The 14,680-nt window shown below is 36.8% G+C and overlaps 1 protein-coding gene across 1 annotated transcript; it reads left to right on the top strand.

The window, feature by feature from the left end:
• Window positions 1-6,858: 6,858 nt before the first annotated feature.
• On the top strand, window positions 6,859-10,352 carry Cbr-irk-1 (the record flags this gene model as incomplete). The annotated part of the gene is made up of 9 exons (XM_002644890.2): window positions 6,859-7,121; window positions 7,377-7,451; window positions 7,498-7,806; window positions 7,850-7,985; window positions 8,078-8,146; window positions 8,969-9,283; window positions 9,330-9,509; window positions 9,590-9,711; window positions 10,217-10,352. The coding sequence occupies 9 exons, from the start codon at window positions 6,859-6,861 to the stop codon at window positions 10,350-10,352; spliced, it is 1,605 nt and encodes a 534-aa protein (XP_002644936.2).
• Between the last annotated feature and the right edge of the window lie 4,328 nt (window positions 10,353-14,680).

The following is a 14,680-nucleotide window of genomic DNA, read 5'->3' as shown; positions in this document are numbered from 1 at the left end:
GTCTCATGATGACTTTTTCCTTCACCGGAACGCTCTTTCTTTTTGTTCTTCTCACCCTTCTCTGGTTTCGTCATCAACCTCAAGAGGTCGTGGAGCTCAAGAGATTCTTTCTGTTCAGAAGAACATCAATTAAGGTTCAAGATTGTCGTTTGGTCGTTTGCCGACAAAGTCTATGAATAGGCTTTGAGAAGGAGGTGAAGACTTGTTAAGGATCTGTTCTATTGAATGGATATTTAAATGACTTTAAAATATTTTAGAGAATCGTCTAATCCCTACCAAAGATCAATTCCATTGAAGTCAAAAACCCTGCAAACGTATTTTGAATCTCTAATTTTCAAAAGAGATGCGTCACAATGCTTTGAATATCCGGAATAGATAGAGTATGCACGTTGAGGGCAGTTTTGCGTAATTAAGGTTGCGTATAATGAGATTTTTGGTTGATTGCATTTACGTGCAATTGAAATGCTCTCGAATCTTCTCAGAATTGAAAAAAAGTGCATGATATTGTTTCAAATTAAGGTATTTGTGTTTTCATGAACACAGTTTGTCTTCTGAGTCATAGCACGATTTCTGCAATTGTCTTAAAATTAAGAGATGTCTGAAAAAAAATAACATTGCAAAGACGCATGTGAAGTGTGATTTATGCAAATGCGTTCAAAGGTTAGCCCAGAAATATAACTTGTTTATCCTTAAGCCGTGTGAAGCCGACACAGTTTTGCTCCTATCGCTACGTCATCAGGAGTTCCGACGCGATCTTCAAAGATAAAAAGAAACACCTGTCTGATCAGTGATCACAAAAACAAAATCATTTTTTCAGTTGGCTATCAGGTGCCGCCTAGAGAGGGGATATCGAAGAGTGATGAAACAATTGTCTGGGGTTTGTTCATCAATCTTTTAACATCAGGAAATGAACAAGTGGAAGATCTCCAAAAAGTTGAAAGAATGAAAAAATACTTTATAATTCGTTAAAAAGTTTATTTATGGTTTATCAGTTTTTCTTATTTGCAATATCCGAGATTTTCATTTTTCACTGTATGCAGAAAACAAAATATTGAGGGAAATAATTTTTTAAAGCAGATTTTCACGTTGTTTCAAAGGCTTGAATTACTTCTTTAAATGTGTTGCTCGGATGTTTGGGACGGAATTCGGAATTTCGAAATTCCCGATCATTTTCGGTGTGAATATCTGAAATTTTTTAAATCTGAACATTCCAATGATTCCGAAATTTCCGATATAGGAATATTCCAAAATTCCGAAGTTCAAATATTCCGATTTTTTGTCATTCTAAAGTTTCAAGTATCGGAATATTCCAAAATTCTAAAATTTTTAGAATCGAAATATTCCTAAGCTCCGAAACACCGATATTCCAAAATTTAGAACTTTTGAATTCCCGTAAAACTATTTTTATTCTAATCATCTCAATTTCTGTAAAATATATACTTGAAAATTGGCAAATGTTAATGTGTTGGTGATACTGTAAAAGGATTTCATCGGTTAAGAGCGTTCCGATATCTCTATATAGAAATAGAGATAATTGAACGTAAAGTCTCAGTACAGGGTGGCGTGCTTTTAGAGGATTAAATAGCGGAGCTTATTTTTCAATAGATAGGTCAGCTGTCTTTATGGTTAATGAGGTATCACATTTCGAACATAACGTCTTGTTTCTTTCTGAACTACCAGTAAGATATGCAAGAATTATTTTCCCAATATTTATGTAATAATATCATTCGAAGTAGCAAACAACTTTTTTCACACTTCACTAAAGCTGTAAAAAAAGTTTGAGAAAACTCCGTTTTCATTGGTAACCCTAACATTATCACACTTTCATTCAAATTCCTCATTCTCCTCTGCCATTTTCCAAGAAAACGTTCGTCACATTTCCTCATTTCCCTTGTTCAGTCATTTCTTTATACACCAATTGAAAGCGGTTCATCCAATTCCCTCTCCGATCATACATAAACATGGCATGTGAATAGGACTAGCGAGTAGTAAGAAAAAAAAACGCCAAGAAGAACACAAGGCTTAAAAAAAGAAGCATGGGGTAAATAGTAGAGTCAGAAAAAAGAGAGATCCTTTACTGCTTGTATGTCTGTGAGTGTGTGCCTTCAGTGCATCTCGGGGGGTCCATCTCTCGTTCCCATTCATTCGCCTATTCATCGACCCCATATCTAAAGGATCCTCTTCTGTCTGGAAACAACCTCTTGGCTCATTGACCTGATCCTGGTCCGGCCGTCCACATACCACAGGAGCTAAGCCCTTCCTTCCAAAGGGGTGTGGTCATTTCCATTTTTTTGCTCCTTATTATTGTGAAGACCTACCACTACTGCTCTTCGTCTTGCTCAGCTGTTCTTTTTTTTTAAATTTTTCTTGAACGTTCAAGAAGAGTGAAAAGAGAACGATGAGGAGACATTATTCGTATCACGATCGGCCGGCAACCTATGCGCAGTGGTCTAAAAATAGAACACTATTGTTGTGCAAAATGCTTCCCAAGTGAGTTTACTCCCGATGATCACAAAGAAGATCATGTCTATCCTCTTTTTCTTTTTAAATCTTTCGACCAGTTGAAATTGTTGAACAAAACACAAAACTTATCTGATGAACTCCATTGAACTTTCGGGTTAGCTGTTTTCCAGCAGCACGAGGCGGAAAATAAAAGCAAAAAAATGTTTGGTAAACATATTTGTCTGATGAAATCTTACTATGAAGTCAACACATTCCGTGTTACGTCACAAAGCCAGGGACCACTAGAAATGAAAATCCCTGGATTTGCCTCTCCTGTATTCATATTTCTAGTCAAAGGGACACATGTTCAAGAATCAAATTTTCCCTCTGGCAAATTTCGAAAACTTGAGAAAAGTCACGTTGGCACGGAAAGATTACAAAGTTTTTTTGGGTAGTCCCTCCTGGCCAAATATAACCTCAGATTTATTGGAATTTCAAAAACTCAGAAGTTGAAAATAACCACATTCACACGATGATTTGAAGCTGCTGACTCCCTCTACTATACTGCTCAAAAATCACACAGACTGCTCAGAATCCAACAACTCAAAATGAGAAGAAAACGACAGACGTTCATGGTGTTCTATCACATTTCGAATGAATGATTTATTGCTATATTTAGGCTTATATAGAATGTTTGAATTGAATAAAAAAAGTATGCCAATTTTTCTAACATCATTTTTTTCTAGTTCAACCTTTTGGTTCATCGGGCGGACGGGAATTAATTAGTCTCTGAAAAAAAATTTTTCTTGCTTTTTCTCTAAAACTAAGCATTCTATTCACTCCAACACTAATTTCTTCTCTTCCTCCATATGTTGCGGCTTAAACCGTCATGGCTCACTTATTTTTGAGCAACGGAGACCAAGACCAAGTGTAGAGGTCGTATTATTTTTGGGAGAAAAAGTACTAGACACATCGTTTTGAATATTTCATGAACAGAATTTTTTGTTTTCTCTGCTATCCTGATTTTCTTTATCGAGAGATTGCAAACTTTTCCTTGTTATTTGGATTCTTTACTGGAACACACATTTTATTCCCGCTATTATTTTTCAATGAAATTTTTGCAGATCTATGACGCTTTCCGTCCCTGACTGTGCTGAGGTCAATCGGCTTCGAATGTCAAACCACCGAAAAATGAGTTTGGGTAATGCTCCACTGATAGCTAATGGAAGACCAAGTCCTCCACCACGACGGACAAGTTTAGCAGGTATTGTAATTTATCTTACTTCGAGATTAATCCATTGAGTAAGACTAATGCGGTTGAGCAAAAGAAAGAATAATAAAGTATAAGAAAGAAATTGAATCAGTAATGGATTGTCTGGGTTTCAAGTTATTCAATTAGCGAATCTTTAGAAGAGCATTGCTAACAACATACATATACATTTATCTTCTGCGTGTGAGACCAGAAAGAAATTTTGGAAGAGAAGGACAAAAATCAGAAAAGGTCGTATAGTAAATGAAAAATAATGTGGGGAGCGGATGAAGACAATCATGGCAGAGTATTGTAGAAAGGTGGATTACAATTGAGATTCCAGTCTTTACAAGCGAGAGTCACCACTAAAAGACTATTTTAAAAACATTCCCATTTTTCGTAGAATGTTCGGAAATTTATCTTTCTGAAATTGATAAAGATGAATTATTTTGAACGTTTCTAAGTATTTTTTTCAGTGTTTTCACAAACATCAAAGAGTTTTTCAAGTTATTATCAGGAAAAAAAAACAAAAAAAAAACAAATCTATGCTGAGCTACATCTGGCACGTACGCTTTGAGCTCAATTATATCTGTTGCCATGAAAATTATCAAAATTTTGTGAAAAATTAAAATGTTGGTGATATCATGACAAACATTTCATCAATTAACAGATTTTTTATATCTCTTAAAGGAACGTAGATAATTGAGTTCAAATTTCATGTACAGTGTGGGCTTCTAGTAGAGCATTTACGGTAGGCGGTGTCCCATAAAAAATGTAGAAAGTTTCAAAGATTTACCATGTTCCTTTCATTTTCATTTCGGTGCATCATGAACTCCAAAGGACCTCTGTTTTATTTTCAACTACTGAAAAAGAAGAATCATGGGATTCTATAAAACGTCTTTTCTGGAACAGTCTTCATCAAATTTCCAAACTCTTCCAATTAGCCACCAATTACTTCATCTGCCCACACAACTCTCTCTAATTTTCTCCATTCTATTTTCTCCTCATTCTGTTCAAAAACGTCTTTTTGTACAAAAATCTTTGTCGACAAGACGTTTTTCGGAATAGAGCTCCGTCCTTTTCTCAAATCGTTCAATTTTATTTTATGGTCAAACCTCCTTTTTGGATATCTTCGTTGTCTTGCTCTTCTCTCTTCCTCCCTTCCTAAGCCGTCGTCGAAGAGGAACCTCCCACGATCCGTGCTCAAGAGTCAGATATTTATATTGGCTCCAATTTTCGTTGAGGCCTCTGTCTCTGTTTTGTTTCTTCTGAACATACAGTTTTTGTGTTGAACAAGAAACAACATCGGTTAGTCTTCTGTTTTTTGGTGTTTATCCCATTATATAGGTTCATGGATGTCCAAATGCAACGTCTCGGAGGTAAGGCTAAAATCAATGCATTTTTAAAAAGGCCAAGTTTTGGGAAGTAAACACAAGTTGCACCTAAAGAAAAGTAATAATATGGGCTCAAGATTTCTAAGTAGTTTTACTTTCCTTGAAGAGCTCTTCCACTTCATTTTATTTCCCGAAAATGGGTGTAAGAAGTAGGTTGAGAGCAAACTAAGAATGTCTTCTCTTTCTTCACAGCTCTCTTCATTTTCCTACTTTTCTGGTTTCTCCCATTTTCATTTCATTTGGTGAAATCGACCACGGGGGCATCCTTCCTTTTGATGACGATACTATCGGTGGTGGCTTTCGTGGTGTTGCCCCGATGGTTCCACGCCCAAATTGGGCGCTGTTTGCCCAACACACCACCACCACCAGAGCGGTGCCGTCAGACCCATTCTCCCAATTTCTAAAATGCTCTTTCCTTTTCTCTACTTCTGAATTTCGCAAATCTCGCTAATTCGTGTATGTAATTCAAACCTCCATCTGCCGCCGTCATGAGCACGGCTACTTCCATTTCGGCGATTCTTTTCGTTTTCTTTTGGCTCATTTCACAACTGACGACGGTTCGCTTTTTTCATTTTCTTTCTCGGAAAAGATGTATAGCAGCCGTGTCTTGATGGACCATGCAATGAGCCTCAATTATCCTTTCTGCCATTTGACAGTAAAAGCAATCTCAGTCAGATTATGAAAGCATTCGCGTTTCTGGCTTTCATTCCAGAAATGTCCTCCTGCTGTTTATGATCGTATAGTCGTAAAATACAATTTTTCACTTCCAAGAAGATTTTATCTCCTCGCCATTATAACCCGGATATAGAATCTGCTGCACGATTACTGTAATCTGTGTTCAAATGTAACAATTCGATAGAAAATGGAGAATCTGTTTTTCCGAGCCAGAGTTTTATGGATTCTGAACATTTCGGAAAATTATTGAAAAATGAGTTGGATTTTCCAGAAGATTTACAATGCTTCAATTCAATTCAAACCACTACGATTTTGAATACAGTAGTTCTCAGAATTTTCGGAAACTGGATGCTTCATAGTTACAGTAACCCACAAATTAAGTTCTTCGGAATCAGGAATGCTTCAAATGGTCTTTTCGAAAATTCTCGGAATGTCGGTAATTCCGAGTTTCAAAATTTCAGGATTCCATTTACGCATTACAAAAGTTATCAATCAGTCCAAAAAACTACACTTCCGAAAAAAAATTTGAAAAAAAAATCTCGTTAGAATTTCGAGATTTTTCTGAATTCCGAGTTTTATGGCAGCCCTAAAATTCGGTATCATGGATCAATTTTTTACTAAAAGTTTTGGGGAAACTTCGAAACGGTCGGTTCTAAACTCATTTGGCGACGATTTTTTTCAATTACAGCCGTTTTTTCCTTTCAGAACAAACTGATTTCCTTTTGAAATTCGATTCTTTGTTTTTCCGCATCGTTTCCTCCCAATCAACAACATTTGTCAACAAAAATGGATACCAAAAAGCTATTTGCAGATTGTGACGTCACATCTCTGTTACAAAAAAGTTGCTCCTCTGACTATAGGAAGTACATGAATCATACATGTTCCATTTTGCTTTTGGTCATCTTTCTCATACATTTTTAAAATGTGTGGTATGATCCCGAGCCCAAAAACGCTGAGGCGTCACGTTCACACTTGAACAGATGTTTTTTTACAAGAAGGGACATAAGAGGGATTGATGGTCTATGAGAAACGCTCGTTTTTTTGCTGGTTTTGAAAAAGGAAAACGGAAAAAAGACATGTGGTGTGTACAGAAAGCAAATGAGCTGCCTTTCATCCATTCCTCATTCAAAAACCCTTCTTCCTGTGTTTTTTGAATTTATCCAACCGAATTTGTTCACAAGTGTTTTTTATTCAGCTTTTTCAGAAAGCATCCGCACGCTGGCTTTCACCGCTCGTCGCAACTCTTCTCCCCTGTACCGTAAGTCGACGAAGAAACTCAAGAAGAGTCGACTCGTCGGAAAGAATGGTATTTGCAATGTTTACAACACTAACGTCCCCAAGAAAGACAGACAGTACCTACGGTGAGCTTTCTCTTTTCTTTTTTTCTTAAAACAGAATGTCTGGACATTCGACAATAGAACTTTTGATTGTCCGAGGGCGGAAAATTAAAAAATAGAACGGAAAACAAAACATTTTTCTATCAAAATTTTTTCGTGAAACAACAGGAATTCATAGTGGGCGAAAAATAAATATTTCTGCAGAGGGTTGGAATTTTCTATTAAATTCTAAAAGTTTATAAACCAGCCGAAAATAGATTACAGTACTCTTTTTTTCAGAGACATTTTCACGACTCTCATTGATGTGAAATGGCGATGGATGCTCTTGCTTTTTGCATCTGCATTCGTGTTGAGGTAGATAATAAAAAATGAGAAGCCAATTCGAGAATTTCGTTTTCAGCTGGAGCGTCTTTGGAACCACCTACTATCTCATTGCCTTGTTTCATGGAGATCTCACAGACCCACTGCCAGCCAATCATACTGCATGTGTGGTGAATCTGGATTCTGTCTACTCGTCTTTCTTGTTTGCTGTGGAAACTCATCATACAATTGGATACGGACACAGATACATCACTACAGAATGTTATCTTGCTGGAGTGATCGTTTGTCTTCAAGCAATATGTGCTCTTCTCCTTCAATCTTTTATGGTCGGAATCGTTTTTGCCAAAATGGCAAGACCAAAGAAACGAGCCGAAACTATCATTTTCAGGTATATCTGAAGTGTTAAGAACTTTTTCGATTTGAATTTTCAGTGACAAAGCTGTAATTTGCTTAAGAGATGGACAACTTTGCTTCCTTTGCCGTGTTGGTGATATGAGAAATACTCATCTGGTGGAGGCACATGTTCGACTTCAATTTATTACGGATCGTGAAACTAACGAAGGAGAGGTACATCGATATTATTATTGTTTGCACTTCAGGATGTCTCAATCTCTAACTCTCTGTTTTCCGTTTTCATTCCATTAGAACATTCTTTCCAGATTGAACCCCTTCATCAATTTGAAATGAAAGTCGGACCTTCAATTTCCGACGACGACCGACTTTTCTTGGTGAGTGACATAAATGGAAAAACTGGCTGTCTTTTAGAGTTCGAAGTTCGGAAAAATTGAGAAAAAAGAAAAAGACAGAAAATTGAAAGAAAGAAGGAACGAAAAAAAAATAACTGAATTCCGTTAATCTTGAGTTCGATGTCTAAGCGGATGCGCATGGGAATGAGAATGAGATTTCTGTCTGGAGATTGAGTAAAGAAAAAAATTTGGTAGACGGAAGGATGTCAAATCAGAGAACGTTTTTAGGGGAAGCATTTCGGGTCTTTGAAAATGCTATAAGTCAGGACGCAATCATGGAAATTCGTAATTTGACAGTTGGACTTTGTCTGCCGGAACCAACATTGCCCGTACACTGTAAATCAGAAGTTTTGACAACTTCTGCTCAAAAACTGATGCAAAAATAAAGAAAATTCGTTCATTTCGTCAGAAAATGTAAATTAATTTAAAAATCGCCTGATTAAAGAAAATATTCGCATAATAAACTTGGAATTCAAAGCGCGAATTTTCCACATTTTAAAATATTATTGAATTTTCAGAAAATTTCATTGAAGACTTTACGAGCTTTTTGTTTCGCAGAAAATGTTTTTTTTTCAATTGACCCCAAATTTTTTTGAAATGACAAAAAAAATTACTGAAAACAAAAAAGGGCCGGGTTTGGCTTTGAAAATCCTGAAAAAAACTTTGAAACTATGAACTCCGGGGGTTTCAAAAAGTTTAATTTGATGTTCAGTCAACAACCAAAACTTTATGGAGATGGTTCAAAGTGATTATGAAATTTTTTGAACAGTCCCACAAAAAAAAATCAGAATCCCAGTTTTCTAGGTCTGGCCAACCACCCTCTGCCATGTCATTGATTCTCGCAGCCCACTTTATAACTACAACCAGCAAAGTCTTATGTCCGCTCAATTTGAAATTATCGTCTTGTTGGAAGGAATCGTTGAATCAACCGGAATGACCGCTCAAGCCAAAACATCCTACCTACCATCGGAAATCTCCTGGGGTCACCGGTTCCGCAAACTTGTCACCTATCAAAGATCCAACGGATCTTACCAAATCGATTATGATCTCTTCAACAGCACCTATCCAGTCCGCACACCTGCCATGAGCCCAGCCGAGTTCTACTCTTCTAAACCAAATGTATTAGTTTCAGGTTGCAAGACACATTTAACAATTAGTATTTCAGCTCAAAGACTACTACTGCCATGATAGTCAGGAACACAAACTGGAAGACAACCGATCTTCAGATTCTACTCCACTCCCTTCTCCATCTCCATACAGCTATCCTTCAACTCCAATGAATCATTTCCAATCTACTTCTAACTCTCCAGTATTCTCCAATGCACATTCTAAATTTAATACAGAGGTAGGTCAGATAGTTTGATCTTGGTGATAAAAATAGGAAAATCTATTTCTGTAACCGCCACCAGACAGTACAATTTACAGGCCGTCACTTGCGAGGCGGGAATGTTGTGCCCACCAACGATTGTTGTGCAATGTCCATCCACGTGCGCATCTCCCAATCATATGAGACGAACTCGGAATCAAATGGATAAAAGCCGCACAAGGTACAGTATGTGTCGCGTGGAATTTCCTAGCACGTGACAATGCTAACAGATTATTTTTTACAAAATCGGGTGTTTAAAACATCCGATAGCGTGTTTTGAAATAGTTGGGATCCAAACAAAGAGAAAACAGAAAACTGTAATCAAAGAAGACAAACAAGACTATGTACTCAAGGTGGCTTTTCAAAATAAAGTGATTTGTTTAATTGAGAAGTTAACTATCATTGAATGTTAGAATAGAGGACGCAACTTGACTTTGAAATTTCCGAATTTGAAAAATGGTTAAAAGAAAATATCACTAGATAGATTGAACATAAAATAAGACATTCAGTTGAGAGGATTTGATAGTTAACGGTACATGAAAGGAAAAATCATAATGCCCTCTCTTAGCTCGTTCTAAAAATCAAAAAGAGTGCTGTTAATTTCGAGAGGTTTCTTCAACAAATCATTAGCTCGTATATTCAGAATTTCAAGTGTTTTTATAGAAATCCTTTATTCCGTTTTTCAGTAGCTCCTGCGATCTCACCCGTCCTAGCACAGCCTTATCAGATTTGGAAGAAGAATGCTCGGACAGCGGATCTCCAACTAAATGCCAATCGCCACCAGTGGCTCCAATCCACATCGAGATCGTCAGCGAGACATAGCTCCGTTTAACTAATAACTGTGAAAATTGTATATCTTTGAATAACCACTCTCATTTCTTGTATTCCTTCTCTCTGGAAATTTTATCGTTGTGCATTCATTGCTTTTTTCAAACCGACCATTAATTTTTTCCCGGATTTCATCACTTTTCTGATTCAAACAACAGTTTCTCTCTCGGCGTTTTCCGCCTCCTGAAATTTCTGTTTTTCTGATGATTGAAATCATAAAAATAGGGGCGGAGCTTGACTCCGATCAACACGCCCAGTTCGAAACTGTTTTTTTGTTTTTAGCTTTCATTCCCTCCAATTCATTCCAATCTTTCCCCCTGTCTACCAAACCACCCTGGCTGCCTTCTTTTCTTGTTTCTCGAGTTCCTTTTTTTCCTCTCCATTTCTCACCTAGCAGAAAAATGACTCTGCTATGAGACCCCTATCACCTTATACTTCTTACTCTATTTAGTGAACAAACACTTGGTAGTGATATGTTTTCGTCGCCTTTTTTGGACAACTCTCACCCGCTTTTTCTTGCTTTTTTCCTGATTTGCTGCTAAAATGTCATTAATTTTGAAAACAATTAAAACATCCGAAAAAATTAGAACGGAAGCTTCTTTCCGTGTTTTCTCAGTTTTGGTGAACAAACAGAAACGTTTTCTAACAGAAGAAAGGACAAGAGGGGGTCAGAACACTTGAAAGGACTTTCTGGTGTTGGTGCTCTGATGATTCATTGAGCTCCGCCAGCGCTCCTACTGTCTGCCATAACGGTTTGATGGTCATTATAGAGCGTGGCGTGAAAAAACTCAACTTTTGAATTCCTAAATACTGTATTGAGAAAATCCTAAAATGATATTTAATACCTATAGGGAATTGGCGAAAGCTACAGTAAACACTCTAGTAGAACGCCACTCGGAGCGTCCACTTTGAGTTTCTATATCTCACTTATTTTGAAAAGTATCAAAAAGTTGTCAACTAATAAAATGATTATCATAATATCAGCAACAGTTTATTGGTTAGCCACTTTTTGATGTCTCTCACAGAAAATGAGATACGTGTGCTCAAAGTTGACGGTTTATGTGGCGTTCAAGTAGAGTGTTTACGGTAATTATCATTAAGCTATTTTCCTACTGCTTTCCTTTGTATCATTGTTTTAGCTAAACTTTTTGTACCGGAGCATATCTTAAAGGTGGAAGGTATTCCTAAATCCTATATTAATTATTAATTTCAAAATTTTCGCCGATTTTTATCATTTTGGTTCGTTTTTTTTCCAATTTATAATGAAAGAGCTATCTAAATTGCCAAGAAGTGGAGAGAATAAAAGTAATAGTTTTTGAAATATGCTCACAGAATACTCTAGTTTGTTGCTTTTAAAATAAATCACACGAGATATCCGATCTCAACCATTTTTTTTCTCAGATAATAAACACCATCAATTTCTTCATTCCCCTACTTCATTCATACATTTTCAGAAGTTTTCTCAATTTTTGCCCAGCTTTTATGACTCACAATCATATCTAAATAGAATAGCAAATTACAATAACACCAACAAAATGGAAAGTCATTAAGATCTTTTATCATTTTGAATTGTTATGTAAATTTTCTATTTTTCGACTCTAGCCTCTTTCAATATCTTCTGAATCTCTAACATTTATTTTCTCACAGAACGTTCCATACAACCATCAATCAACCTTTCCGCAATCGAGGTCTATGAAGCGAAAAAATGCGGATGGTGCGCGGGAGTGACGAACACATGGGAGAGGAAGACGGGGAGCTAAGAGCGGGGAGCGGGTGCGGGCGCTTCTTGTCGCCGTCCATCAGCTGTAGCGTTTCTCCTGCGCAGCAACACCACCGGGCTCTTTTCATTTCGCGCCCTCTTGGTTTTTGTCATATGACACAGTCATAAGCTCCATTTGCATATTGGTGAATCGTCTCCAAGGTCAAACCATCCCAAACCGAGACCATGTGCTGTTGCTGCACCTTTCTGTTGATGTTTCGCTGTTTTGAGTTTCTATTTGATTTGCTCTTTACTGGACTTAAGAAAAATAATACGCTCTTCTTCTTGCGACAGTTTATCATTAAAAGTCACATGTCATATTTAACCTTAGTTTTACATCTCTTCAAACATATTGAAGCTTATTCCCTTACTCTTTAAAAATCCAAAAAATAACCGAGTTTCTAGGAAGCAGAAAAAATGGCTGTTATCATTCCTAGTTCACTATCGCTAATGATTTCAGCATTTGAGCCTATAATTTAAAGTAGAAGGGTCTCCACCTTATCATGCTTCGGCTCAATTATCTCAATTCTTAAAAAAAATATCGAAAACGTGTCAAATGACAAAACTCTTCTGATATTATGGTAAACAATTCATCAGTTGACAACTGCACGGATCTCTCTGTTTCGATTCACTACGAATATTCTCGATTCCGTTCTTGATTCGGTCGGTCTACTTTGTTCTAGAAAAAACATAAGTTCGCAAAAAGATAAAAATTAAATAAAAATAAGTTTTATGGTTTCAGTAGTATTGTTGTGGCAGTTTTTGGAACAACATTTTAATTTCTAACGTTTTCTAGTGGTTTTCTATTATCAAAATCTGGCCGGACCTAACTTCTCAAAAAAAATATTTTTTATTCTTCTCTATCAGCAGTTCCATTTTGGGATACTGTATTTTGCATTCAAGTTTTCTTATCGACCAAACTCAGTAGTCCCAAAGTCAAACCGCGCGCATTCTAATCACAGTGACCCTCCCGCACACAGTCCTCATTCCCGGACCCCTCGACAGATGGTCCTTTCTGTTTCAGTTTTGTGTCTGCGTCTCTTCTTCTTACACACACACACACACACATCTCGTCCTCACAACGATACTCCGTTATAACGTTTTTCTGGAAAACACAACCGTGTTTATCCATTCGGTTTTAATGGCTAAATTGTCGTACGGTTTTCACCCTTTTATTACGGCGTCGGTTTTCTTTAAAAGGCATAATTTTTCTGTAGCTTTTGTTCGGTCACGTTGGCAAGATCATCGACCGTTTTTTATTTGTTATCCTATTCAATGGATGAGCTGAATAGCTTTTTGATCGATGAACTAGGAAATCATCAGCCACTAATGACAGTTTGAAAATTCAAGTCTTCGTGAGTAATATTGTCCCGAGTTTTGGTATGTAAGGGACAGGCCCATTCTTGTAGTCACTGTTTCTCCGAAACCTCCCATATTTCTCTCTGATATCGGCGTCATATAGGATAGGACGAACTATGTTTTATCTGCAATCGGAAAGCGACGAAGAGAAATAAGTCAGGTTCTTTATCTGTAACATTTAAGTCCATCGGGGGTTGTAGAGATCTCCCTGTTAGATTGATCAGTTCAAAAGTGCAAATTTTCTAATCAAGGAGACAAGGCTCCTGACATTTCTAACTCATCAAAAAGTTCTAAAGTCAATTGAAAAGGTGTCCCTTGTGAAAGAAATTAGTGGCGTGTAGGGCTAAAGTTAATCACTTTGTTCACACTATTTAAGGTCACTGTAGGACTCTCTGTTTGATCATTTTTCAAAAATCAGTTTTAATTCTGTAGGTCACGCCTATTTTCTGCTAGATGAAGTAACTATTGTCATGGGGGGCCTAACTTATTTTCCAGCAATAAACATCTAGTTTGATTGGCAGATTCTCATTTTAGCTTATTAGATATCAAACGCATTGGAGAAATCTACCGCAACCTGTAACCAAATTTTATAGTTCTTAGGATAAAAGCTCATAGCATCTTCCTAGTCGCTTGGTCAGCTGTTACCTAGTTTTGGTGTTTGCAAACTTCTGACCTTCTCGAAGCAACTAATTTTTTTTCCGAATCAGCGAAATTTTGCTCTCCGAAGAATTTATTATCAATAGTTCACTACTAAAAACCTACAGCTATAAAACACGTAAACGCTAATAAAATTACGTAATTAATTATCATTGAAATTCGAGCAAAGATAAATCAAAAATCGCTACACAAGCGAAAGTTGTTTCCTCATTGGAGATCATGAAATTGAACTTTTTCAAAATAAAACAAAAATAAACAATGATCGCTTACTCCCACAGAAAACATTTTTAAATGACTCATTCTAAAAGTTTTTGACAGTCAGGGTGACGCTTGCTTCCGGAGAGATTCCGACATTTTTCTGTGTTTGCAATTTGAATTTGCTAAAAAAATATTTTGGAACCCAATGCCACGTGATGAAATATGATCCAGAATTTGTTGGAGCTGTCCAATAAATCATTCACATATAACTACTGGAAAAACTTAGCAAGTAACTAGAACATATCTTTCCGTTCTTTCGGACAACTCCTCTTTCAAATTTTTATGTTTC

The sequence above is a fragment of the Caenorhabditis briggsae genome (genome assembly GCF_000004555.2).
Source record: "Caenorhabditis briggsae complete genome, chrX, whole genome shotgun sequence".
Taxonomy (NCBI): Eukaryota; Metazoa; Nematoda; class Chromadorea; order Rhabditida; family Rhabditidae; genus Caenorhabditis; species Caenorhabditis briggsae.
Note: the sequence above shows the minus strand (reverse complement) of the source record. Positions and strands in the feature narration are given on the sequence as shown.